The following is a 25,925-nucleotide window of genomic DNA, read 5'->3' as shown; positions in this document are numbered from 1 at the left end:
CTGCCTGACCTGCTGCGCTTTTCCAGCAACACATTTTCAGCTCTGATCTCCAGCATCTGCAGACCTCACTTTCTCCTCAAAATCTGTGGAGAGAAAGCAGATCCTTGAGAACAGTCTGACACTGAATAATCACAAGTAGAAAGTAATTAATCAGAAGATTAAGCTGACAGTGCAGAGGAGATTGGAACGATAATGGTCGCAAACCACTTGTGTTGGAAAACCTCAAACCTTATTTCTGACCATTGTGAATTGGATTACAACAAACCATCCAAGAAACAGCTTGTTTACTTTATTCATACTCAAAAACCCAACACAGCACTTTTATTCAAACATTTAATTTTTAAATAGCTCAGTTGTCAGTTTACTGATTAATTGAAGTGGAGAAGCAGAAGACTGATCTCTCATCTTGTGGCTCTTCAATGAATTATACAGTTCACTTCATAGCTAAGAGATTGATAAGGTTCTTTCTGAATTTCACCCAAAGGAATGCATATATAAATGGATTAACACAGCTGTGCAGAAATCCTAAACTTTGATTTCCAACCAGAGCCCTATCAATATGATTACGCTTCTCACAAGTTTCAGCAATGAGTTTGGTCCTCATCAGTATGTCAATGAACATAGTAACATTGTACGGTAGCCAACAAATTACAAAAGCCAGCACCACCACTGTGATGACGTTCATGGCTTTATGTTTCTGACGTCCCTTTGTTTGATACAGTTTCAGGATTGAAACATCGAAACAGAAAATTATGACAACGAGTGCGATGAGAAAGTCGATAAAATGATGCAAAAACCTGATATTCATTTTCCATGTTTCTGTCAATTTACCATCGAGTATATAACAAACCTTTCTATTGGAATTAGGTAGAGTATACTCGCCCTTGTGTAGAACTGGTATAGACAGAAGAATGGCCAGCAACCAAACAGCAATACAGGCCAGAAATGGTCTGTTCCATCTGTATGTCTGTTTGGAGTAGATAGTTGCCAAATAGTGATCAATACTGATACAAGCCAGAAACAAAAAGCCGCTGTAGAAGTTAACTTTCTGTAACATGCTGATAATTTTACACATGGCATCACCAAACACCCAGCCAGATACGGCATCCACTGCCCAAAAAGGCAAGGTCACGGCAAAGAGCAAATCAGCCACTGCCAGATGAAGCAGGTAGATGTCTGTGGATGAGATGGTCCGTCGATTATAAAGTAGGACAGTCATTACAATAATATTCCCTGTCACAGCGAGGAAGCACACCAGGCTATAGATAACAGCCAGAGCTGTGTTGATTGACTCATTCACGACAGAAGTACAGGGCGACGTGTCTGGATCAATACTGGGACCATAGGAAATTGTATAATTTTCGAATAAATCACCAAAGTCAAAATCGCCAATTTCAAACTTCAGGTTGTCCATTTTCTGAAAGAAAGAATATCACGGAGTGAGAACAATCTATACATAATAGCCAGTGTTATGTTGTTTGATTTGTTTCCTGTGGAAGTGTAGGAAAATATGTTTAGACCATCGTCAACTTCAACATGTTCAGCATAATTGTCAAACAGGTTGTTTGATTTGTCTAAAGTCTCTTCGTGAAAGCAAACAGTAGCTGTAACTAAAGACTCAGAATAAAGCCAACTTATGATTTTTTTTAAACTTTGCAACTAGGCACACACAGAGAATACTAAAGGCGCCCCCCTCACCTCCATCCAGAGCCCCAAACAGTCCTTCCAGGTGAGACAGAGGTTCACCAGCCTGTCTTCTAACCTAGTTTACTGCATCAGGTGCTCCCAATGTGGACTTCTCTACATCAGGGAGACCGAACGTTAACTTAGGGAATGGTTCACCGAGCATCACAGCCGGGCCCATAGTGGCTGATCGGACCTCCCAGTCACCACCCACTTTAATTCCCCTTCCCACTCCCTTTCTAACGTGACCATCTTTGGCCTCCTCCATTGCCAAAACAAACCACAGTGCAAATCGGAGGGACAACTCCTCATCTTCCATGACTGCGGTGGAGGAGAGTGCCGGAAAGGGGTTCCGGGTGGTGGAGGAGGGAGGCGAGGATGGGTTCCTGAAGGTGGAGGAGAGAGGCAAGGATGGGTTCCGGGTGGTGGAGGAGAGGGGTGAGGATGGGTTCCTGGTGGTGGAGGAGAGAGGCAAGGATGGGCTCCGGGTGGTGGAGGAGGGAGGCGTTCATGGCTTTATGTTTCTGACGTCCCTTTGTTTGTTACAGTTTCAGGATTGTCACATCGAAACAGAAAATTATGATGGGTTCCTCGTGGTGGAGGAGAGGGGTGAGGATGGGTTCCTGGTGGTGGAGGAGGGAGCCGAGGATGGGTTCCGGGTGGTGGAGGAGGGAGGCGAGGATGGGTTCCAGGTGGTGGAGGGGAGAGGCAAGAATGGGTTCCTGGTGGTGGAGGAGGGAGGTAAGAATGGGTTCCTGGAGGTGGAGGGAGCCGAGAATGGGTTCCGGGTGGTGGAGGAGGGAGCCGAGGATGGGTTCCGGGTGGTGGAGGAGGGAGGCGAGGATGGGTTCCAGGTGGTGGAGGGGGGAGGCAAGAATGGGTTCCTGGTGGTGGAGGAGGGAGGCAAGAATGGGTTCCTGGAGGTGGAGGGAGCCGAGAATGGGTTCCGGGTGGTGGAGGAGGGAGGCGAGGATGGGTTCCTGATGGTGGAGGGGGGAGGCAAGAACGGATTCCTGGTGGTGGAGGAGGGAGCCAAGGATGGGTCCCGGGTGGTAGAGGAGAGGGGCGACGAGGGGTTCCGGGTGGTGGTGGAGGGAGGCGAGGATGGGTTGCTGGTGGTGGAAGAGGGAGCCAAAGATGGGTTCTGGGTGGTGGAAGAGAGGGGCGAGGATGGGTTCCTGGTGGTGGAGGAGAGAGGCGAGGATGGGTTGCTGGTGGTGGAGGAGGGAGGCAAGGATGGGTTGCTGGTGGTGGAAGAGGGAGCCAAAGATGGGCTCCGGGTGGTGGAAGAGAGGAGCGAGGATGGGATCTGGGTGGTGAAGGAGGGAGGCGAGGATGGGTTGCTGGTGGTGGAGGAGAGAGGCGAGGATGGGTTCTAGGTGCTGGAGGAGGAAGGCGAGGATGGGTTCCTGGTGGTGAAGGAGGGAGGCGAGGATGGGTTCCTGGTGGTGGAAGAGAGGAGCGAGGATGGGATCTGGGTGGTGAAGGAGGGAGGCGAGGATGGCTTGCTGGTGGTGGAGGAGGAAGGCGAGGATGGGTTCCGGGTGGTGGAGGAGGGAGGCGAGGATGGGTTCCTGGTGGTGAAGGAGGGAGGTGAGGATGGGTTCCTGGTGGTAGAGGAGGCAGTGGAGGATGGGTTCCTGGTGGTGGAGGAGAGAGGTGAGGATGGGTTCCGGGTGGTGAAGGAGGGAGGCGAGGATGGGTTCCGGGTGGTGGAGGAGACTGTCGAGGATGGGATCCTGGTTGTGAAGGAGGGAGGCGAGGATGGGTTCCGGATGGTGAAGGAGGGAGGCGAGGATGGTTCCTGGTGGTGGAGGAGGGAGGCGAGGGTGGGTTCCTGGTGGTGGAGGAGGGGGGCGAGGATGGGTTCCTGGTGGTGGAGGAGGAAGGTGAGGATGGGATCCTGGTGGTAGAGGAGAGAGGTGAGGATGGATTCCTGGTGGTAGAGGAGAGAGGCAAGGATGGGTTCTGAGTGGTAGAGGAGAGAGGCAAGGATGGGATCCTGGTTGTGGAGGAGGGAGGCAAGGATGGGTTCCTGGTGGTGGAGGAGGTGGGGCGAGGATGGGTTCCTGGTGGTGGAGAAGAGAGGCGAGGATGGGTTCCTGGTGGTAGAGGAGAGAGGCAAGGATGGGTTCTTGGTGGTGGAGCAGAGAGGCGAGGATGGGTTCCTGGTGGTAGAGGAGAGAGGCAAGGATGGGTTCCTGGTGGTGGAGAAGAGAGGCGAGGATGGGTTCCTGATGCTGGAGAAGGGAGGCGAGGATGGGTTCTTGGTGGTGGAGCAGAGAGGCGAGGATGGGTTCCTGGTGCTGGATGATGGGGGCGAGGATGGGTTCCCGGTGGTAGAGGAGGGAGGTGAGGATGGGTTCCTGGTGCTGGAGGAGGGGGCGAGGATGGGTTCCGGGTGGTGGAAGAGAGAGGCGAGGATGGGCTCCTGGTGCTGGAGGAGGGGGGCAAGGATGGGATCCTGGTAGTGGAGGAGAGAGGTGAGGATGTGTTCCTGGTGGTGGAGGAGGGAGGCGAGGATGGGTTCCTGGTGCTGGAGGAGATGGGGGGGGCGACGATGGGTTCCTGGTGCTGGAGGAGGGGGGGCGACGATGGGTTCCTGGTGGTAGAGGAGAGAGGTGAGGATGGGTTCCTGGTGGTGGAGATGAGAGGCGAGGATGGGTTCCTGGTGCTGGAGAAGGGGGGGGGGGGCGAGGATGAGTTCCTAGTGCTGGAGGAGGGGAGGGCGAGGTTGGGTTCCTGGTGATGGAGGAGGGGGGTGAGGATGGGTTCTGGATGGCGGAAGAGAGAGGCGAGAATGGGCTCCTGGTGCTGGAGGAGGGGGGGGGGCGACGATGGGTTCCTGGTGTTGGAGGAGGGGGGGCGACGATGGGTTCCTAGTGCTGGAGGACGGGAGGGCGAGGATGGGTTCCTGGTGATGGAGGAGGGGGGTGAGGATGGGTTCTGGATGGCGGAAGAGAGAGGCGAGGATGGGCTCCTGGTGCTGGAGGAGGGGAGGGGCGACGATGGGTTCCTGGTGTTGGAGGAGGGGGGGCGACGATGGGTTCCTAGTTCTGGAGGACGGGAGGGCGAGGATGGGTTCCTGGTGATGGAGGAGGGGGGTGAGGATGGGTTCCTCGTGGTGGAGGAGAGGGGTGAGGATGGGATCCTGGTGGTGGAGGAGGGAGCCGAGGATGGGTTCCGAGTGGGGGAGGAGGTAGGCGAGGATGGGTTCCTGGTGGTGGAGGAGAGAGGTGAGGATGGGTTCCTGGTGATGGAGAAGAGAGGCGAGGATGGGTTCCTGATGGTGGAGGAAAGAGGTGAGGATGGGTTCTGGGTGGTGAAGGGGGAGGCGAGGATGGGTTCCGGGTGGTGGAGGAGAGAGGCAAAAATGGGTTCCTGGTGGTGGAGGAGAGAGGCAAGAATGGGTTCCTGGTGGTGGAGGAGGGAGGCAAGAATGGGTTCCTGGAGGTGGAGGGAGCCGAGGATGGGTTCCGGGTGGTGGAGGAGGGAGGCGAGGATGGGTACCAGGTGGTGGAGGGGGGAGGCAAGAATGGATTCCTGGTGGTAGAGGAGGGAGCCGAGGATGGGTCCCGGGTGGTAGAGGAGAGGGGCGACGAGGGGTTCGAGGTGGTGGAGGAGGGAGGCGAGGATGGGTTCCTGGTGGTGGAAGAGGGAGCCAAAAATGGGTTCTGGGTGGTGGAAGAGAGGGGCGAGGATGGGTTCCTGGTGGTGGAAGAGGGAGCCAAGAATGGGTTCCGGATGGTGGAAGAGAGGAGCGAGGATGGGATCTGGGTGGTGAAGGAGGGAGGCGAGGATGGGTTGCTGGGGGTGGAGGAGGGAGGCAGGGATGGGTTCTAGGTGCTGGAGGAGGGGGGGGGGCGATGTTGGGTTCCTGGTGGTGAAGGAGGGAGGCGAGGATGGGTTCCTGGTGGTAGAGGAGACTGTCGAGGATGGGATCCTGGTTGTGAAGGAGGGAGGCGAGGATGGGTTCCGGGTGGTGAAGGAGGGAGGCGAGGATGGTTCCTGGTGGTAGAGGAGGGGGGCGAAGATGGGTTCCTGGTGGTGGAGGAGAGAGGTGAGGATGGATTCCTGGTGGTAGAGGAGAGAGGCAAGGATGGGTTCCGAGTGGTAGAGGAGAGAGGCAAGGATGGGATCCTGGTTGTGGAGGAGGGAGGCAAGGATGGGTTCCTGGTGGTGGAGGAGGTGGGGCGAGGATGGGTTCCTGGTGGTGGAGGAGAGAGGTGAGGATGGATTCCTGGTGGCAGAGGAGAGAGGCAAGGATGGGTTCCTGGTGGTGGAGGAGGTGGGGCGAGGATAGATTCCTGGTGGTGGAGGAGGGAGGCGAGGATGGGTTCCTGATGCTGGAGGAGGGAGGCGAGGATGGGTTCTTGGTGGTGGAGCAGAGAGGCGAGGATGGGTTCCTGGTGCTGGATGAGGGGGGCGAGGATGGGTTCCCGGTGGTAGAGGAGGGAGGTGAGGATGGGTTCCTGGTGCTGGAGGAGGGGGCGAGGATGGGTTCCGGGTGGTGGAAGAGAGAGGCGAGGATGGGCTCCTGGTGCTGGAGGAGGGTGGCAAGGATGGGTTCCTGGTAGTAGAGGAGAGAGGTGAGGATGTGTTCCTGGTGGTGGAGGAGGGAGGCGAGGATGGGTTCCTAGTGGTGGAGGAGAGAGGCGTGGATGGGTTCCTGGTGGTGGAGGAGAGAGGTGAGGATGTGTTCCGGGTGGTGGAAGAGAGAGGCGAGGATGGGCTCCTGGTGCTGGAGGAGAAGGGCAAGGATGGGTTCCTGGTAGTGGAGGAGAGAGGTGAGGATGTGTTCCGGGTGGTGGAAGAGAGAGGCGAGGATGGGCTCCTGGTGCTGGAGGAGAAGGGCAAGGATGGGTTCCTGGTAGTAGAGGAGAGAGGTGCGGATGTGTACCTGGTGGTGGAGGAGGGAGGCGAGGATGGGTTCCTAGTGGTGGAGGAGAGAGGCGTGTATGGGTTCCTGGTAGTAGAGGAGAGAGGTGAGGATGTGTTCCTGGTGGTGGAGGAGAGAGGCGAGGATGGGTTCCTGGTGGTGGAGGAGAGAGGCGTGGATGGGTTCCTGGTGGTGGAGGAGAGAGGTGAGGATGTGTTCCGGGTGGTGGAAGAGAGAGGCGAGGATGGGCTCCTGCTGCTGGAGGAGAAGGGCAAGGATGGGTTCCTGGTAGTAGAGGAGAGAGGTGCGGATGTGTTCCTGGTGGTGGAGGAGGGAGGCGAGGATGGGTTCCTAGTGGTGGAGGAGAGAGGCGTGTATGGGTTCCTGGTAGTAGAGGAGAGAGGTGAGGATGTGTTCCTGGTGGTGGAGGAGAGAGGCGAGGATGGGTTCCTGGTGGTGGAGGAGAGAGGTGAGGATGGGTTCCTGGTGCTGGAGGAGAGGGGGGGGATGACGATGGGTTCCTGGTGCTGGAGGGGGGGGGAGCGATGATGGGTTCGTGGTGGTAGAGGAGGGAGGTGAGGATGGGTTCCTGGTGGTAGAGGAGGGAGGCGAGGATGGGTTCCTAGTGGTGGAGGAGAGAGGCGTGTATGGGTTCCTGGTAGTAGAGGAGAGAGGTGAGGATGTGTTCCTGGTGGTGGAGGAGAGAGGCGAGGATGGGTTCCTGGTGGTGGAGGAGAGAGGCGTGTATGGGTTCCTGGTAGTAGAGGAGAGAGGTGAGGATGTGTTCCTGGTGGTGGAGGAGAGAGGCGAGGATGGGTTCCTGGTGGTGGAGGAGAGAGGTGAGGATGGGTTCCTGGTGCTGGAGGAGAGGGGGGGGGATGACGATGGGTTCCTGGTGCTGGAGGAGGGGGGGGGAGCGATGATGGGTTTGTGGTGGTAGAGGAGGGAGGTGAGGATGGGTTCGTGGTGGTAGAGGAGGGAGGCGAGGATGGGTTCCTGATGGTGGAGGAAAGAGGTGAGGATGGGTTCCGGGTGGTGAAGGGGGGAGGCGAGGATGGGTTCCGGGTGGTGAAGGAGACTGTCGAGGATGGGATCCTGGTTGTGAAGGAGAGGGGCGAGAATGGGTTCCGGATGGTGGAAGAGAGAGGCGAGGATGGGTTCCTGGTGCTGGAGGAGGCGGGGGGGGGCAATGGGTTCCTGGTGCTGGAGGAGGGGAGCAACGATGGGTTCCTGGTGCTGGAGGAGGGGGGCGACGATGGGTTCCTGGTGGTAGAGGAGAGAGGTGAGGATGGGTTCCTGGTGATGGAGAAGAGAGGCGAGGATGGGTTCCTGGTGCTGGAGAAGTGGGTGCGAGGACGAGTTCCTGGTGCTGGAGGAGGGGGGTGGGGCGAGGATGGGTTCCTGGTGATGGAGGAGGGGTGTCGAGGATGGGTTCCTGGTGCTGGAGGAGGGGGGCAAGTTTGGGCCCAGTGCCCGCTAAAGGACCAGGCAACTTCAGCAGTGGCTGCATTGCTGACAGTGGCCCAGCGCAAACTCATGGCAGAGGCGTGATTGGTAGCGGCAAGATGATGACGAGCGTTGCAGTGAGGTGAAATGATGCTGGCCGACTGCCTCCTGCTGCTGTTAGTCTCTGTGTCATATTGGAAAGGCCTGGATTCAGGGCCATAGCCAAACTCTTAAGAAGAATTATAATGTTGAACTTCTAACTTATTTCTTTATTTTCTATTTTATACCTAAGATATTGAATCTCAGGAGAAAGTGAGGACTGCAGATGCTGGATAGCAGAGTCAAGAGTGTAGTGCTGGAAAAGCGCAGCAGGTAAGCCCGAAACATTGATTCTCCTGCTCTTCGGATGCTACCTGACCTGCTGTGCTTTTCCAGCACCACACTCCCGACCTTTGTATCTAAGACAGCACTGGGAATGCTGACTTTATATACTTTTCAGTGTACTCCTATATCCCTGTACTGGAATGTACGTGACAATAAAATCTAATTCTAATTCTAATTCACTAAAATACATGGCCAGTATAACATAGATAAAGGTGAGGTCATGCACTTAGGTGTGAAAAACAGAAAGGCAGAAGATTAATTAAATGGTGATTTCTTGGGAATTGTGGATGTACATAGGGATCTGGGTGTCTTTGTACACCAGTCAATAAAAGTAAACATGCAGGTACACCAACTATTAAGAAGGCAAATTGTGTGCTGGCCTTGGTTTACAGAAGGATCTATGTTCAGAAGATTTTTTTTCCAGCAACACATTTTTAAGCTCTGATCTCCAGCGTCTGCAGTCCTCACTTTCTCCTAGTAATGGGGGGATGTCTTATTACAGTTATATAGGGCCTTGGTTAGACTCTACCTGAAATATTGTGACCAGTTTGATCTCTCTATCTAAGAGTAGATACACTTGTCACACAAGGAGTGCAGTGAAGTTTCATCAGGGTGATACCAGGGATGACATATATGGAGAGATCAGTTGACTGGACCTGTATTCATTAGGGTGAGAAGAATGAGAGGGGATCTCATTAAAATATATAAAATTCTAACAGGACTAGACAGACTCAATGCAGGGAGAATGTTTTCCTTTATTGAGGAGTCTAAAACCAGGGGACATAGTCTCAGCACATAGAATAGACAATTAAATCTGAAATGAGGAAACATTTCTTCATTCATATCCATGTCGCCTCATAAAATATTGAATGGCATTAGCTTGGTTTTGATTTACAAGAATGAAGGATTGGCTTTTGCTTATGTGACGTCACAGTTTGGAAGACAATAAGGGGTGGGGTACAGTTTTCAGAAGACCTGGCTGGGTTCAAATGTCAGAACAGTTTCTCCTGGGGAAAGGAATTAGTTTAGAACAGTTAGGAATAGATTTTTAGTTTGAAAATTCCAGACCAAAAGTATTTGGTTAGGAACTTGAAGGGCTTATTTAATGTTTGAAAGTTTAAGGTCAGTTTTGTCAATAATCAAGGAAAAGGTCATCAATTCTCAAAATTAGGAATTGAAAGAAATAGTCAAGTCAAACCTACAGATGTGATAATGTTACCCCTTGTCACATCATCAACATTGCAGTCCCTTGCAGACAAGGCTGACTCTCATCCACTCTCAGGGTGAGGTCCATAGGTGGCTGTAGAGATTGATGCAACTTCCGCAGGCTCTGTTACACTTGGAGCAAAAGATGGTTGCAGGGAGGGATGGGTGGGGCATTGGTGTGGCAGCGTACTCCTGGAGTTTTCACCTGGCTTACACTTTTTCCCGATGGCAACTCTTGAGTTGCTCAAAGCCTTCCTGGACGCTCCTCCTCCATTTTGGACAGTATTGGGCCAGTGCTTCCCAGGTGTCTGTAGGAATGTTGCACTACGCCAGTAAGGCCTTGAAAGTACCCATGAAGCACCTGGGGCTCACCTGCCATCTCGAAGCTGAAATGTCTCGTGTCAGTCATGTGGACAACATGCCCAGCCCATTGTGGCCAAAGAAGTGTGGTCAGTGCTTCAATGCTGGGGATGTTGGCTTGGTCGAGGATGCTTGTGTTGGTGCATCTCTCTTCCCAGTACATTTGCAGAATCTTACACAGGCAGCATCGGTGGAACTGATTTAGCACCTTGTGGTGTCTGCTTAGATAGTCCACATCTCAGAGCCATATAGGAGGGAAGGAATCACCACCGCTCTGTAAACTATGATCCTGGTGTCAGATCTTGTTGTCATAGAACATTGAACAGTACAGCACAGTACAAGGCTTCGGGGCTTGATTTTGTGCCGACTTTTTATCCTACTCTAAGTCAAACTACATTCCCTTAATTTTACTATCATCCAAGTGCCTATCCAAGAGTCACTTAAATGTCCCTAATGTATCTGACTCTACTACCACCACTGTCAGTGCATTCCACACACCTATCACTCTCTGTATAAAGAACCAACCTCCGACATCTCCCCAAACCTTCCTTCAATCACCTTAAAATTCTGACTCCTCACGATAACCATTTCTACCCTCAGAAAAAGACTCTGGGTATCCACTCTATCCATGCCTCTCATCATCTTGTACACCTCTATAAAGTCACCTCTCACCCTTCTTCACTCCAATGAGAAAAGCCCTAGCTCCCTCAACCTTTCTTCATAAGACCAGCCCTCCAATCCAGGCAGCATCCTGGTAAATCTCCTCTGCACCCTCTCTAAAACTTCCACATCCTTCCTATAAAGAGGCGACTAGAACTGAACACCATATTACAAGTGTGGTGTAACCAAGGCTTTATAGAGCTGCAGCATAAACTTGCAGCTCTTAAACTCAATCCCATTGCTAATAAAAGCTAACACATCATATGCCTTCATAACAATCCTATCAACTTGGGTGGCTCTTTGAGGAATCCATGGACGTGGACCCCAAGTCCCTTTGTTCCTCCACACTGACAAAAATGCTGTCTTAATCCTGTAGCCTGCATTCATATTCACACTTTTCCAGATTGAACTCTATCTGTCACTTCCCAGCCCAGCTCTGCATCCTGTCAATGTCCCATTGTAACCTACAACAGTCCTCCATATTACCCACAACTCCACAAACCTTAATGTCATCAACAAACTCACTAACCCACCCTTCCACTTCCTTATCCAAGTCATTTATAAAAATCACAAAGAGCAGAGGTCCCAGAACAGATCCCTGTGAGACACCACTTGTCACTGAGCTCCAAGCAGAATACTTTCTATCTAGTGCCACTCTCTGTCTTCTATGGGCTAGTCAATTCTGTATCCAGATAGCCAAATTTCTCTGTATGCCATGTCTCCTTACTTTCTAAATGAGCCTACAATAGGGACCTTATCAAATGCCTAGTAAAAAATCAATATACACCACATCCACTGTTTACTTTCACTAATGTGTTTTGTCACATCCTCAAAGAATTCAATAAGGTTTATGAGACATGACCTTTCCCTTACAAAGCCATGCTGACCATCTCTAATCAAACTATGTTTTTCCAAATACTCATAAATCCTCTCTCTCAGAATTCTCTCCAATAATTTGCCCACCACCGACATCAGACTGACTGGTCTGTAATTCCCACAGATATCCTATTTCTTTTCTTGAACAAGGGAATAACACTTACCACCCTCCAATCATCTGGTACTACATCAGTGAACAGTGAATATGCAAAGATAATCACCAATCTCTTCCCTTGCTTCCTGTAGTAACCTTGGGTATATCCCATCTGGCCCAGGGGACTTATCTATCCTCATTTGTTTCAAAATTTCCAGCACATCATCCTTCTTAATATCAACCTGAATATCAGCCTGTTTCATGCTGTCCTCACAAACGACAAGATCCCTCTCACTAGTGAATTCTGAAGCAAAGTATTCATTAAGGACCTCCCCTACTTCCTCCGATTCCAGGCACAAGTTCCCTCCACCATCCTTGATCAGCCCTACCCTCACATTGGCCATCTTCTTGTTCCTCAAATTAGCGTAGAATGCTTTAGGGTTTTCCTTAATCCTACACACCAAGGCTTTTTCATGCCCCCTTCTAGCTCTCCTAAGTTCATTCTTCAGTTCCTTCCTGACTACCTTGTAACCCTCTACAGCTCTGTCTGATCCTTGCCTCCAGAACCTTAAGTAAGCTTCCATCTTCCTCTTGACTAGATGTTCCACGTCTCTTGTCATCCAAGGTTCCTTCATTCTACTATCCCTTTCTTGCCTCAGTGGGACAAACCTATTCAGCACTCACAGCAAATGCTCCCTAAACAACCTCCACATTTTTGTCATGCATTTCCCTGAGAATATCTGTTGCCAATTTATGCTCCGCAGTTCCTGCCTAATAGCATCGTAATTCCCCCTCCACAAATTAAATACTTTCCCATACAATCCGCTCCTATCCCTCTCTATGACTATATTAAAGGTCAGGGAGTTGTGATGACTATCACTGAAATGTTCTCCCACCATGAGATCTGACAACTGACCTGGTCATTGCCAAGCACCAAATCCATATGGCCTCCCCTCTAGTCGGCCTAACTATATGTTGAACACCCTTTTCCTCAGTGACCGAAGGCTGAGCTAGCACACTGGTAGTGGTGCTGGATTTCTTCATCAATTGCTGCTTTGGCCAACAGGAAAGATCCAAGGTATTGGAAGTGACTGATGCTCTTGAAGACCTCCCTGGGGTCCTTGATGATCGGGATTCACTCCTCGGTGCCAGGACAGGTTGGTGGAGAACCTTCACCCTGTGGATGTTCAAGGTGAGACCCATGCTCTGGTATGCCTCGATGAATGTGCTGACAATGGTCTAGAGTATATTCTCTGAGATTGCACATAAGCACGCAACATCTGTATACTGCAGCTCGATGATAATTGTCAGGGTGACTTTGAGTTCAGCTTGAAAGTGATGGAGGTTGAATAATTTCTTGCGAGTTCTGTAAATGAGCTCCACTCCAGCAGCTTGTCGGCAGCAAGGTGAAGCATTGTGGTGAGGTAGATCTAGAACAGTGTTGGAACAATGATGCAGCCCTGCTTGACACATGCCTGAACATGGAATGGATGGGTGGAGGGGGACCATTTGTTATTTCCATAACTTCTGTGTTGTCATGAAGCAGTCGAAGGATGGTGACAAACTTCATGGTGCAAACAAAGTGGGGAAAGACCTTCATAATGTTTCCTGATTGACAGTGTCAAAGAAAGCCATGTACATGGGTAGATTCTTTTCTCTGCATTTCTCCTGCAGCTGTCGCAAGATGAAAATCATGTCTGTTGTGCCCCTCCATGGCCGAAGGCCGCTCTGCAATTCCGGGAAAAGATCCTCAGCCACAGGAAGTGGACAGATGAGGAGGATCTTGCAACGACTTTTCCAAATGTCGCCAGCAGTAAGATTCCCTGTAGTTACCACAATTGGCTCATTCCTTTTTTTTGAAAATGCTCATGACTGTGTGATCTTGAATCCCAAGATGCTGTCTATCTTCCAGATAAGGCAGACAAGGGTGTGTATCTGCTGTGGGAGCTCTTTGCCTCCACACTTCAATGCCTCAGTGGGGACACCGTCAACTCCAGCTTTGGAGTTCTTCAGTTTGAGGATGGCCTTCTTTACTTTGTGTAAGATTGGGGTATTACTGATATTGTGAAAATGTGGGTGTACCTTTAAGAGAATGAAGGACATGGCAAGTTCACCGAGTGCTGGAGAATTCGGGCAGTCAGTTTAAATTATACACCAAAAAAAATCAAACTCCAATCCAGTTTGAATTGCGTATATTGAAAATCTTAAAAGCCAGTGACACACTCTGATACTTTGGGGGTATAAGACCAGAGAAAACTGAACAGTTGAGAGGTGAACACTGGGGTGGCACAGTGGTTAGCACTATAGCCTCACAGTACCAGGAACCTGGGTTCAATTCCTGCCTCAGGCAACTGCATGGAGTTTGCGCATTTTCCCCATGTCTGAGTGGGTTTCCTCCCACAATCCAAAGATGTAAATTGGCTGTGCTAAATTACCCATAGTGTTAGGTGCATTAGTCAGGGGTGATTGTAGGGAATGGGTCTGGGTGGGTTACTCTTTGGAGGGTCAGTGTGGACTTGTTGGGCCGAAGGGCCTGTTTCCACACTGTGTGGGATCTGAACTGCCTAGCCAAGATGTAAAACAGGCTTTTTTGAAAAATAGCTCTTAAAAGTACCTTTTCGATCAGTAATCTGTGATGCAGAAATTCCTAAGAAAAAGAAAAGGAGACACAGGGAGATCCAAATAGAAGATCGAAAACTGCCTGGTTTTGAGATAAGAAGTGTGGTTTTGCAAATCTTAATAGGGAGTTTTATCGGACTAGTATTATAGAAGGGAAGGTAAAAGATAGGTTAGAGGCAGAAATCGTAAATAGTGGTTAGTTAATTATTCTCTGTTACACTTTAAGAAATAAAGTTGTATTTTTACTTTAAATAGTTCTGGGCCACTCGACTTTTTACAGATTACTGCACAGGATAAATCTTTTCTGTGTTGCTGGTTTTAAATTAAGCAGGAGGGTTTACCCTGTGTCGTAACAGTTTGGGACTTCTCCAGGATTGTTACGACAGGGGATAAATCTTCCTGCTTAGGGTGTAGGTTTGCTCGCTGACCTGTAGGTTTGATATCCAGACGTTTCATTACCTGGCTAGGTAACATCATCAGTGGCAACCTCCAAGTGAAGCGAAGCTGTTGTCTCCTGCTTTCTATTTATATGTTTGTCCTGGATGGGGTTCCTGGGGTTTGTGGTGATGTCATTTCCTGTTCGTTTTCTGAGGGGTTGATAGATGGTATCTAGATCTTTGTGTTTGTTTATGGTGTTGTGGTTGGAGTGCCAGGCCTCTAGGAATTCTCTGGCATGTCTTTGCTTAGCCTGTCTCAGGATAGATGTGTTGTCCCAGTCGCTACAAGGGAAAGAGGGTCGTGTCTTTTTGTGGCTAGCTGATGTTCCTGTACCCTAGTGGCTAACTTTCTTCCTGTTTGTCCTATGTAGTGTTTGTGGCAGTCCTTGCGTGGAATTTTGTAGATGACCTTGTTTTTGTCCATGGGTTGTACTGGGTCTTTTAAGTTTGTTAGTTTTTGTTTGAGAGTGTCGGTGGGTTTGTGTGCTACTAGGATTCCCGAGGGGTCTTAGTAGTCTGGCTGTCATTTCTGAAACTTCTTTGATGTATGGTAAGGTGGTTAGGGTTTCTGGCTGTGTTTGGTCTGCTTGTCGTGGTTTGTTCTTGAGGAATCTGCAGACTGTATTTTTTGAGTATCCGTTCTTCTTGAATACGTTGTATAGGTGGTTCTCCTCTGTTTTCCGAAGTTCGTCTGTGCTGCAGTGTGTGGTGGCTCATTGGAATAATGTTCTGATACAGCTTCGTTTGTGTGTGTTGGGATGGTTGCTGGTGTAGTTGAGTATTTGGTCAGTGTTTGTCGGTTTTCTGCATACGCAGGTTTGTAGTTCTCCGTTGTCCGTTCTTTTGACTGTGACATCCAGGAATGCGAGTTTGTTGTCAGTTTCTTCCTCCTTGGTGAACTTCATGCCTGTGAGGGTGTTGTTGATGACGTTAGATGTCTCTTCTATCTTGTTTCGTTTTGTGATGACAAAGGTGTCATCTACATAGCGGACCCAGATTTTTGGTTTGATGATTGGCAGGGCTGTTTGTTCTAGTCTTTGCATTACTGCTTCTGCTATGAATCCTGATAGCGGAGATCCCATGGGTGTGCCATTGGTTTGTTTGTAGATTATGTTGTTGAAGGTGAAGTGGGTGGTGAGGCACAGGTCTACTAGCTTCATGATGTTTTTGTTGGTAATGTGATTGATGGTAGTTGGGGTGTGTGTGATGGTCTCTTCTAAAAGTATGGTAAGTGTTTCCTTTGCCAGGTCGATGTTGATGGAGGTGAACAGTGCTGTTAATCAAATGAGATCATTGTTTCGTCTTCCTCTGTTTTGGTGTTTTTGATGATTTTTAGGAATTCCTGGGTGGAGTGGATGGAGTGCTGTGACTCCTCTTCTAGGTATTTCAGTCTTGCGTGTAGTTCTTTGGCCAGTCTGTAAGTTGGTGTTCCAGGTAGTGAGACTATGGGTCTGAGGGGGGCTCCTGGTTTATGGATTTTTGGTAGTCCGTAGAATCGTGGGGTGTTGGTCTCATCTGGTTTCATTTTCTGCTTAATTTATCTTTTAAGATAGCTATTTTTAAAGCAGTCTGTGTACATGTCAACTGTTCAATTTTCCCCAGTCTTATATCCCCAAAGCGTCAGAGTGTGTCATTGGCTTTTAAGATTGTCAATATACTCAATTCAAACTGGATTGGAGTTTGATATTTTTCGGGGTATAATTTAAACTGATTGGCTGAATTCGAATTTGTGTTTTTGTCTCATAGCAACTCAACGAATGCTGTTTGTTCTGAATCCAATGGTACTTTGTAAATTCTCCAGCGCTCGGTGTACTTGCCATGTCCTTCATTCTCTTAAAAGTACACCCACATCTTCGTAACACCTCCCCCTTTAAGAAAAAATGAACCATCATAACAAAAAGATGGCTTCATTTTTTTCTCTACTTTTAAAACATATTTCCCTAATGAGGGGATTCAAGCGGGCTAAAAGGGGTCATGAAATAGCTTTAGCGAGCAGAATTAAGGAGAATCCCAAAGCATTTTATTTTTATATAAGAAGCAAGAGGGTAACAAAAGAAAGGATTGGTCCACTAAAGGATAACGAAGGAAGGCTGTGCGTCGAACCTGACAGAATGGGTGAGCTTCTGAATGATTACTTTGCATCAGTGTTCTCTGAGGAGAGGAACATGATGAATGTTGAGATTAGAGATAGAAGTTTGATTAGTCTGGATCACGTTGGCATACGTAGGGAAGATGCGTTGGGTAGGCTAGAGGTTATTAAGGTGGACAAATCCCCAGGACCAGATGGGATCTATCCCAGGTTGCTGAGGGAGGCGAGAGAGGAAATAGCTGGGGCTCTGACAGATATCTTTGTGGCATCCTTAAATACACGTGAGGTGCTGGAGAACTGGAGGGTTGCTCATGTTGTCCCCCTGTACAAGAAGGGTAGTAGGGATATTCCGGGTAACTACAGACTAGTGAACCTGACGTCAGTGGTGGGAAAGTTGCTGGAGAAGATACTGAGGGATAGGATCTATTTATATTTAGAAAAGAATGGGCTTATCAGTGATTGGCAACATGGTTTTGTGAGGGGGAGATCGTGCCTTACCAATTTGATAGAGTTCTTTGAGGAAGTGACCAAGTTGATAGATGAAGGAAGGGCTGTTGATGTCATATGCATGTACTTTAGTAAGACATTTGATAAGGTTCCCATGGTAAACTAATAGAGCAAGTGAAGTCACATGGTGTGCAGGACATTCTAGCAGGTGGATAAAGAACTGGTTGAACAACAGGAAACAGAGAGTAGTAGTTGAAGGGAGTTTCTCAAAATGGAGAAAGGTGACCAGTGGTGTTCCACAGGGGTCAGTGCTGGGGCCACTGTTGTTTGTAATATACATAAATGATCTGAAAGAGGGCAAGTTTGCAGATGACACAAAGATTGGTGGAGTAGCAGAAAGCATAAGGGACTGTCAGAGAATACAGGAGGATATAGATAGACTGGAGAGTTGGGCGGAAAAGTGGCAGATGGAGTTCAATCCAGACAACTGTGAGGTGATGCATTTTGGGAAGTCTAATTCTAGAGCGAATTATCTTGTAAAAGGAAGAGCCTTGGGAAAAGTTGATGGGCAGAGAGATCTGGGAGTGCAGGTCCATTGTACCCTGAAGGTTGCTGCACAGGTGGATAGAGTGGTCAAGAAGGTATATAGTATGCTTGGCTTCATCGGAAGGGGTATTGAGTAAAAGAGCTGGCAAGTCATGTTAACATTGTACAAGACATTAGTTCGGCTGCATTTAGAACACTGTGTACAGTTCCGGTCGCCACATTACCAAAAGGATGTGGACGCTTTGGAGAGGGTGCAGAGAAGGTTTATGAAGATGTTGCCTGGTATGGAAGGTGCTAGCTATGAAGAGAGGTTGAGTGCGTAAGGTTTGTTTTCATTAAAAAAAGGAGATTGAGGAGGGACCTGATTGAGGTTTACAACATCATTAAGAGTATAGACAGAGTGGATAGAGATAAGCTTTTCCCAGGGTGAAGGATTCAATAAGGAGGGGTCACACTTTCAAGGTGAGAGGTGAAAAGTTTAAGGGGGATACTCGCAGCAAGTACTTTACATAGAGGGTCGTGGTGTCTGGAATGCATTGCCAGCAGAGGTGGTAGAGGCAGGCACGGTAGATTCAGTTAAGATGCGTCTGGACAGATGCATGAGTTGGTGGGGAGCAGAGAGATACAGATGCTTAGGAATTGGGTGACAGGTTTAGACAGTAGATTTGGATTTGCTCAGATTGGAGGGCCAAAGAGCCTGTTCCTGGGATGTAAATTTTCTTTGTTCTTTGTACTTTGTTCTAACATACAGATAACTTTAATATAAGTTCACCTTAACTTTTCCATATACCTGTACATATATCATTAAATAAAGACAAATCTCATCTAAACTCTTATCAGTTAAATCCGCGATAACACATCTGCGATAACATTCTTCCGACCTGCAACATGTACGATATTTAAATTAAAAGGCTGTAACATAAGACTCCAAAGAAATAGTCTCATAATCTTCTCTTTAAAACATTCGAAGAATGTAAGCAGATTGTGATCTGCGTTCGCAACTATCTCCGACACATTGTTAGTGACATACACATTAAACTGCTGTAAGGCCAGTACCAAACGTAATAGTTTCCTTTTCGATTGTGGAGTATTTCCTCTGGGGGATGTTGATCTTCTTGGAAAAGTCACCACCTGGCAGTTCAATCCCTCGTCTCCCTGCAGGAGTACAGCTCCAACTCCAATGGCACTAGCATCGATGGCGACTTTAAAAGGTTTTGAAAACTTTGGTGTAGCTAAAACCCGTTTGGTGCTAAACGAATATTTCTCAATGGTTTTCACTCAGGAAAAGGATAGTATTGTAGAGGAGAAGAATGAGATACGAGATATTAGACTAGAAATGATCAAGGTTAGTAAGGGAGAGGTGTTATCAATTCTAGAAGGAGTGAAAATTGACGAGTCCCCTGGGTCAGATGGGATTTATCCGAGGATTCTTTGGGAAACTAGGGAGGAGATAGCGGAGGCTTTGGCCTTGATCTTTGAGTCGTCATTGTCTACAGGTTTAGTATCAGAGGACTGGAGGATTGCAAACATTGTGCCCTTGTTTAAGAAGGGCAGTAGAGATGACCCAGGTAATTATAGGCCAGTGAGCCTTATGTCTGTTGTAGGAAAAAGTTTTGAAAAGAATTATAAGAGATGGGATTTATAATCATCTAGCAGACAACAATATTATTGGAAATAGTCAACATGGTTTTGTCAAAGGCGGGTCATGTCTCACAAACTTCATTGAGTTCTTTGAGAAGGTGACCAAGCATGTGGATGAGGGTAGGGCAGTTGATGTAAGACCTTTAATAAGGTTCCACATGGTAGGCTGTTGGAGAAAATGCAGAGACATGAGATTAAGGGTAATTTAGCAGTTTGGATTAGAAATTAGCTTTCTGAAAGAAGGCAGCGAGTGGTGGTTGATGAAAAATATTCAGCCTGGAGTCCGGTTACTAGTGATATACTACAAGGATCTGTTTTGGGATCACTGCTGTTTGTCATTTTTATGAATGACTTAGACATAGGCATAGGTGGATGGATTAGTAATTTTGCAGTTCACACTAATGTTCATGGAATGGTGGACAGTGTGGAAGAATGTTACAGGATAAACTGCAGAATTGGGCTGAGAGGTGGCAAATGGAGTTCAATGCATCTAAATGTGAGGTGATTCACTTTGGGAAGAATAAAAGGAAGGCAGAAACTGGGTCAATAGAAATATTCTTGGTAGTGTGGATGTGCAGAGGGATCTTGGAGTCCATGTAAATAGATCCCTAAAAGTTGCCACCCAGGTTAATAGTGCTGTTAGGTTTTATTGGTCGAGGGATTGAGTTCCAGAGCTGTAATGTCATGCTGTAACTATACAAAGCGCTAGTGCGGCCACACTTGGAATATTGTGTACAGTTCTGGTCATCCCATTACAGGAATGATGTGGGAGCATTGGAAAAAGTGCAGAGGAGATTTACCAGGATGTTGCCTGGTCTGGAGGGAAAGTCTTATGAGGAAAGGCTCAGAGACATGGGTCTGTTCTCATTGGGAAGAAGAAGGCTAAGAGGGGATTTGATAGAGACATACAAGATGATCAGAGCATTAGATAGGGTAAACAGTGAGAGTCTTTTTCCTAGGATGATAATGTCACCTTGTACAAGGGGCCATCACTACAAATTGAGGGATGATAGATTTAAGACAGATGTCAGAGGCAGGTTCTTTACTCAGAGAGTGGTAAGGGCGTGGAATGCCCTGCCTGCCAATATAGTTAACTCAACCACATTAGGGAGATTTAAACAATCCTTGGATAAGCACATGGATGATGATGGGATAGTATAGGGGGATGAGCTTAGATTAGTTCATAGGTCGGTGCAACATTGAGGGCCGAAGGGCATGTTCTGCGCTGTATTGTTCTATGTTCTGTGGTGAATATTGATTTCAAATGGTCAAATGCCTCCTGGGATGGCTCTGAAAATGAGGCACTTTTCCAGCAACACATTTTCAGCTCTGATCTCCAGCATCTGCAGTCCTCACTTGCTCCTGGGATAGCTCTGTCAACCAAAACTTTGTGTTCTTCTTCACCAATCGGTTAGAACAAACTTTCGATAGAATCCGCTCAGTCCTAAGAATTAAAGCACCTCTTTCTTCGAGGTTGTCATGGAAATTGCTCGCTGGCCTTCATCTTTGCTTTCCATGGGGTCAACTTTCCATGGCCGATATTGTGTCCCAACAACATCACCTGTGCTTTAGCGAATTCTGTTTTATTTACGTTTAACACCCATTTTGCTTCTCATAGTCGCCCAAAGAGCTCTGCTAACTGTACCATGTGATGTTTCCAGGACTTACTAAAGATCATTACATTGTCCAAATAGAGTGCACAGTTTGTTAACCCAGCCTCAACTCTGTTCATGAGTCTTTGGAATGTGACGGGTGCGTCTTCATTCCAAAGGGCATTACTTTAAATGGATATAGCCCATTTGGGGTTACAAATGCAGAAATTACTTTCGCCAACTCTGATAAAGGTACCTGCCAGTAACCATGCATTAAGTCCAACTTGGTGATGTAACTGGCTTGTCTAACTTTCTCGATACGGTCCTCTAATCTAGAATTTAGATATGAGTCTGATTTTGTAACACCGTTGATTTGCTTATAATCCACGCAGAATCGTTGAGTCCCGTCCGGTTTGGAAACTAAGATGATCGACGAACTCCACTCACTCTGGCTCGGTTCGATGATGTTCTCATCAATCATGGCCTCCACCTCCATCTGGACCTGTCTGGCTTTGGAAGGATTAAGTCGATAGGAATGTTGTTTTATTGGAGCAGTATTCCGTATGTCTACTTCATGTACAATAGCATTAGTCCTCCCTATCTGATTCTTACATATGTCCTTGTACTACCATAATAAATCTTTCAACTCTGTTCTATTTTCCTGAGACAGATAACTTACTAATCTATCCCACTCCTCAACGACGTCTTCATTTTTAAATCTATTTTGAGGCACATCAAAATCCATACCATCTGGATTTGATTCGTCAGTCTGCGGGGCAGTAACTAACACTTGTTTCTCCAGCTCTTTCTCTCTAGTGTAATACAGTTTCAACATGTTCACATGACATACCCAATACCTTTTTTTTCTATCTTTACTAAATAATTTACCTGCCTCAACTTTTTCTCAATTTGATAGGGAGCACTAAACCTGGCTTTGATGGGATCTCCTGTCACTGGTAACATTACCAACACATCATCCCCTCGGGAAAATGTCCAAGTCTCAGAGCTTTTATCTGCCACCTGCTTCATTCTACACTGTGCCCTCTTTAGTAGCTGTTTAGCTAACTCACCTACTCAATTTAGTCTCCCCACTCACCTCCATTACATAATCTAAGCGTGAGGTCTCCGACTTTGGTCCTGCCAATTTTTCTTTAATTAATTTCAAAGGGCCTCTCACATCATGACTGAATGTTAACTCAAGGGAGTAAACTGAGTAGATTCTTTTGGGGCATCTCCAATAGCCAACAATACGAATGGGATACCTTTACCCCAATCATTTGGGTAATCCTGACAATATGCTCTCAACATGGTATTCAAGGTCTGATGCCACCTTTCTAAAGCTCCCTGGGATTCAGGATGATACGCACTGGGATTAAAGTGCTTCATACCTAAACTATCCATAACCTCCTTAAACAGCCTATCAGTAAAATATGACCCTTGGTCTGACTGAATCTCTCTGGTTAACCCATACTCTGTGAAGAAAGCTACTAACTCCTCTACTACCCTTTTTGCCTTGATACTCCGTAATGTAATTGCCTCTGGATATCTGGTAGACACATCCATTAAGTTTAACAAGTACAGGTTCCCACTTTTAGTTCCCGGGAGGGGACCTACACAATCAATTATAACCCGTGTGAAACGTTCTTCAAATGTGGGAAGGGGCTGGTTTTATTATCGCCTGTGGGTAACCTACCATTTGGCATGTATGACACGTATGGCAAAAGTTAACCACATCCTTGTGCATTCCAGGCCAATAAAAATGTTTTTGTACCTTAGCCTGAGTCTTTCATACCCCTAGGTGACCTCCTACAAGTAGTTCATGTGCTACCTGTAACACTTCCTGTCTGTATGCTACCGACAACACAATCAGGTCCACTTCAGCCCATTTCTCCTCTGCACTAACCTGCCGTGGCCTCTACCTTTCAGATATAACCCTCCGGAATATTGTCTGCCTCCTTTTCGGAGTACGCATCCACATATATATCTTTTATCATTTTGTCTTGCTGTTGCAAGTCTCTTAGCTTTTCAGGACTAAACACTTCTGTCTGAACTTCTATCTGTTCAGGTTTTTCCTGCACCATTACATCAAACAGGGTGTCCACTACCTGAACCTCAACTCCTTCATCTTTCGCTTTAGTTTTCACTTTGTGCTGTGACTTATGAGAGTGGGATCTGGTTACCACACAGTCTGGGAAAATACCAGGATATTTCTGTTTTAACTCCTCAGATTCTTGGTTTTCCTTGGGCTTCTCCACAACAACGGATGTCACTCCCACCTTGGATCCTGCCAAATCATTCCCAAGAACAAACTGAATTCCTGGAACTGACGCTCTGTCAATCACTCCCACGGTAACTTCCCCAGTCTTAAGTTGGCACTCCAACCTGATCTTACACAGGAGAATGCTAAATTTCTGTTCATCTATCCCACAAATTACCACACTCTTGGGTAACGGATCAGAAAGCGTGCATATTCGCTTACTAGCTGTGATTAGTTAGATTCTGTATCTCTCAAACTATAACTTCTTGTTCTTGTCCCCCTTTCTTTCTGAGTAAACTTTACCCACAGAGGCTACTTCTTTGTAGAGATCAGGTACTAACTCCATACCCAGCCCCTGCCTCGGCTCTACACTGTCCTGCAGCTCCTCAGCTCTTCTTGGGGTCTCCTTTACTACCTTCACTAATGCCACTGGCTTAGCTTCTTTACCACATCTTTTCCCACAATGCCTTTCTTTAACGACCAGCACCGTGTCTTTACGTGTCCCATTTTACCACAGTGGAAACACCTGAGGCCTTTCACCTCCTTTCCACCCTCTTGGGCTTCATTTTTATCCTGTGGTAAATTCTTACCAGTGCTATCTACTCTGGGTTTCGTAGTGTAGGATCTCCCTTTCTCCCACTTTCTATCTCTCCCAGGACGAAATTCTGGCCGGAAGCTTGTCTTATGCACCAACATGGACTCATCTGCTAATTCTGCTGCCCTTCTCACTTCCTGAACTTTCTGTTCCTCCACATGAATTCTTACCTTCTCTGGAAGTGAGTTTTTAAACTCCTCCAGCAGAATAATCTCTCTTAGACTCTCAAAGGTCCGATCTATTTTCAAAGCATGCACCCATCGATCAAAATGACTATGATTAAATCTTTCAAACTCAACATCAGTCTGACCTGGTTCCTTCTTTGTGTTTCTAAACCACTGTCTATATGCTTCTGGTACCAATTCATAAGCACTTAAAATAGCTTGTTCAACCTTGTCATACTCTCTTGATACATCATCTGACAGTGCGGCAAATACCTCACTAGTTACCTCTGTCTACCAGTTTAGTCTGAACTAGCATTACCCATAAATCCTCAGACCACTCCATCAGCCTAACCAATTTTTCAAATGAAATAAAGAAGGCTTCAACATCTTTCTCATCAAAATGTGGCAGAGTTTTGGCATATTTATATATATCACTACCTTCTCTTTAATCTCCATCTTTTTAATTTGACTTTGCTGGCTAAGTCGTAACTTCTCAAGTTCAGAATCTCTCTCTCTCTTTCTCTCTCACTTTCTTCTCTTTCTCTTTACTCAACCAAAATCCTTCTTTCTCTCTTTCCTCTCTTCTCTTTCTTCTCTCTCTCTTTCTCTCTCCCTCTCTCCTTCCTCTCTCTCTCTCTCTTTGTTTATCTTATAACTACATTTTCCTGAATTGTAATTTAGGTTTTCCACCTCAACTGCACTTGTCTGTTTCTCTGACACACCTAAGTGTTTGGGTAATTCCCTTACCATTTCAGCTTTACTTTGTCCTTGGTTAAACCCAAATCTAACTTCTTTGCTAATTCTAAAAGCATTGGCGTTTTTCTTTCCTTATAAACTTTCTTGGCAAATCTGAGAATCATCTTCAGATCCTAGAACTTCTTTAGCAATTTTAAGAGCCATTTCTCTCACATTTAATTTAATCAAGCACATGTCACCAAAATTAAACAAATTGTCTCACCTAAATTTATTTAAATATCTAGGACGCTAACCTGCAAGTGTTTAAATGCTGGGAAGTTTTGTATCCCCGAATCTATTCAAATCTGTCCAGACCAGTTCAAATCACAGACCCGAGCCCCCAAACTGTTATGACATGGGGTAAACCTTGCTGCTTAATTTAAAACCAGCAACACAGAAAAGATTTATCCCATGCAGTAATTTGTAAAACATTGAGTGGCCAAGGACTATTTAAAGTAAAAATTAACAACTTTGTTTCTTAAAGTATAACAGAGAATAATTAACGAACTAGTATTTATGATTTCTTCCTCTAACTTATCTTTTACCTTCCCTTCTATAATACTAGTCCGATTAATGTCCTAATTAAGATTTGCAAAACCACATTACTTATCTCAAAACCAGGCAGCTTTTGAGCTTCAATTCGGATCTTCCTATGTCTCCCTTTCTTCTTCTTAGGAATTTCTGCATCACAGATTACTGATCAAAAAGGTACTTTTAAGAGAGCTATTTTCAAGCAGTCTGTTTACATGCTGGGTTGGCAGTTCTCCTCTCAACTGTTCAATTTTCCCCAGTCTTATACTCCCAAAGCATCAGGTTGTTGCCTTTTTTTTTTGTAAATATATTTATTAGCAAATTTTGTTTAACTTTACAAACATATAAAATTATTGAAAAATACAATCAATAACAAATATCAGTATAATAAAAAGAAAAAAACAGAAATTATAATACAACTACTGTCTACTATTAACCTATCCTATAATACAAAACAAACCCTAATACTGTGCAAAACAACACCAAAAAAAGAAAAGCAAAAAAAAAACAAAAAAACCCCACAAAATATAGAACTGCTATGCTCGGCACAAAGCTCCCAAACAAAGGATTGTATATATACCCGTATTAACTCAGGAGACCCCTTCCAGGGCCCAGGGCTTGACAAATCTAACATCCTGGTTAAAGAAAAGCCCTAGTTAAGATAACTGACAAAACTATATCCAA

General features: G+C 46.8%; 1 protein-coding gene across 1 annotated transcript in view; it reads right to left on the bottom strand.

Moving 5' to 3' along the window:
• Positions 1-274: 274 nt before the first annotated feature.
• LOC122551854 (C-X-C chemokine receptor type 2-like) overlaps positions 275-25,925 on the bottom strand; it is a 39,809-nt gene continuing 14,158 nt past the window's right edge. Inside the window, exon 2 of the mRNA XM_043694383.2 lies at positions 275-1,417. Coding sequence (XP_043550318.2) covers positions 434-1,414 — 981 coding nt within the window. The 5' untranslated portion in view covers positions 1,415-1,417 and the 3' untranslated portion in view covers positions 275-433. The remainder of the gene's footprint in view (positions 1,418-25,925) is intronic.

This window comes from Chiloscyllium plagiosum, unplaced genomic scaffold (assembly GCF_037043375.1).
Source record: "Chiloscyllium plagiosum isolate Xiang-an unplaced genomic scaffold, Cpla_swu_hap1 HiC_scaffold_7, whole genome shotgun sequence".
Taxonomy (NCBI): domain Eukaryota; kingdom Metazoa; phylum Chordata; class Chondrichthyes; order Orectolobiformes; family Hemiscylliidae; genus Chiloscyllium; species Chiloscyllium plagiosum.
This window is presented reverse-complemented; position numbering and strand designations above follow the sequence as displayed.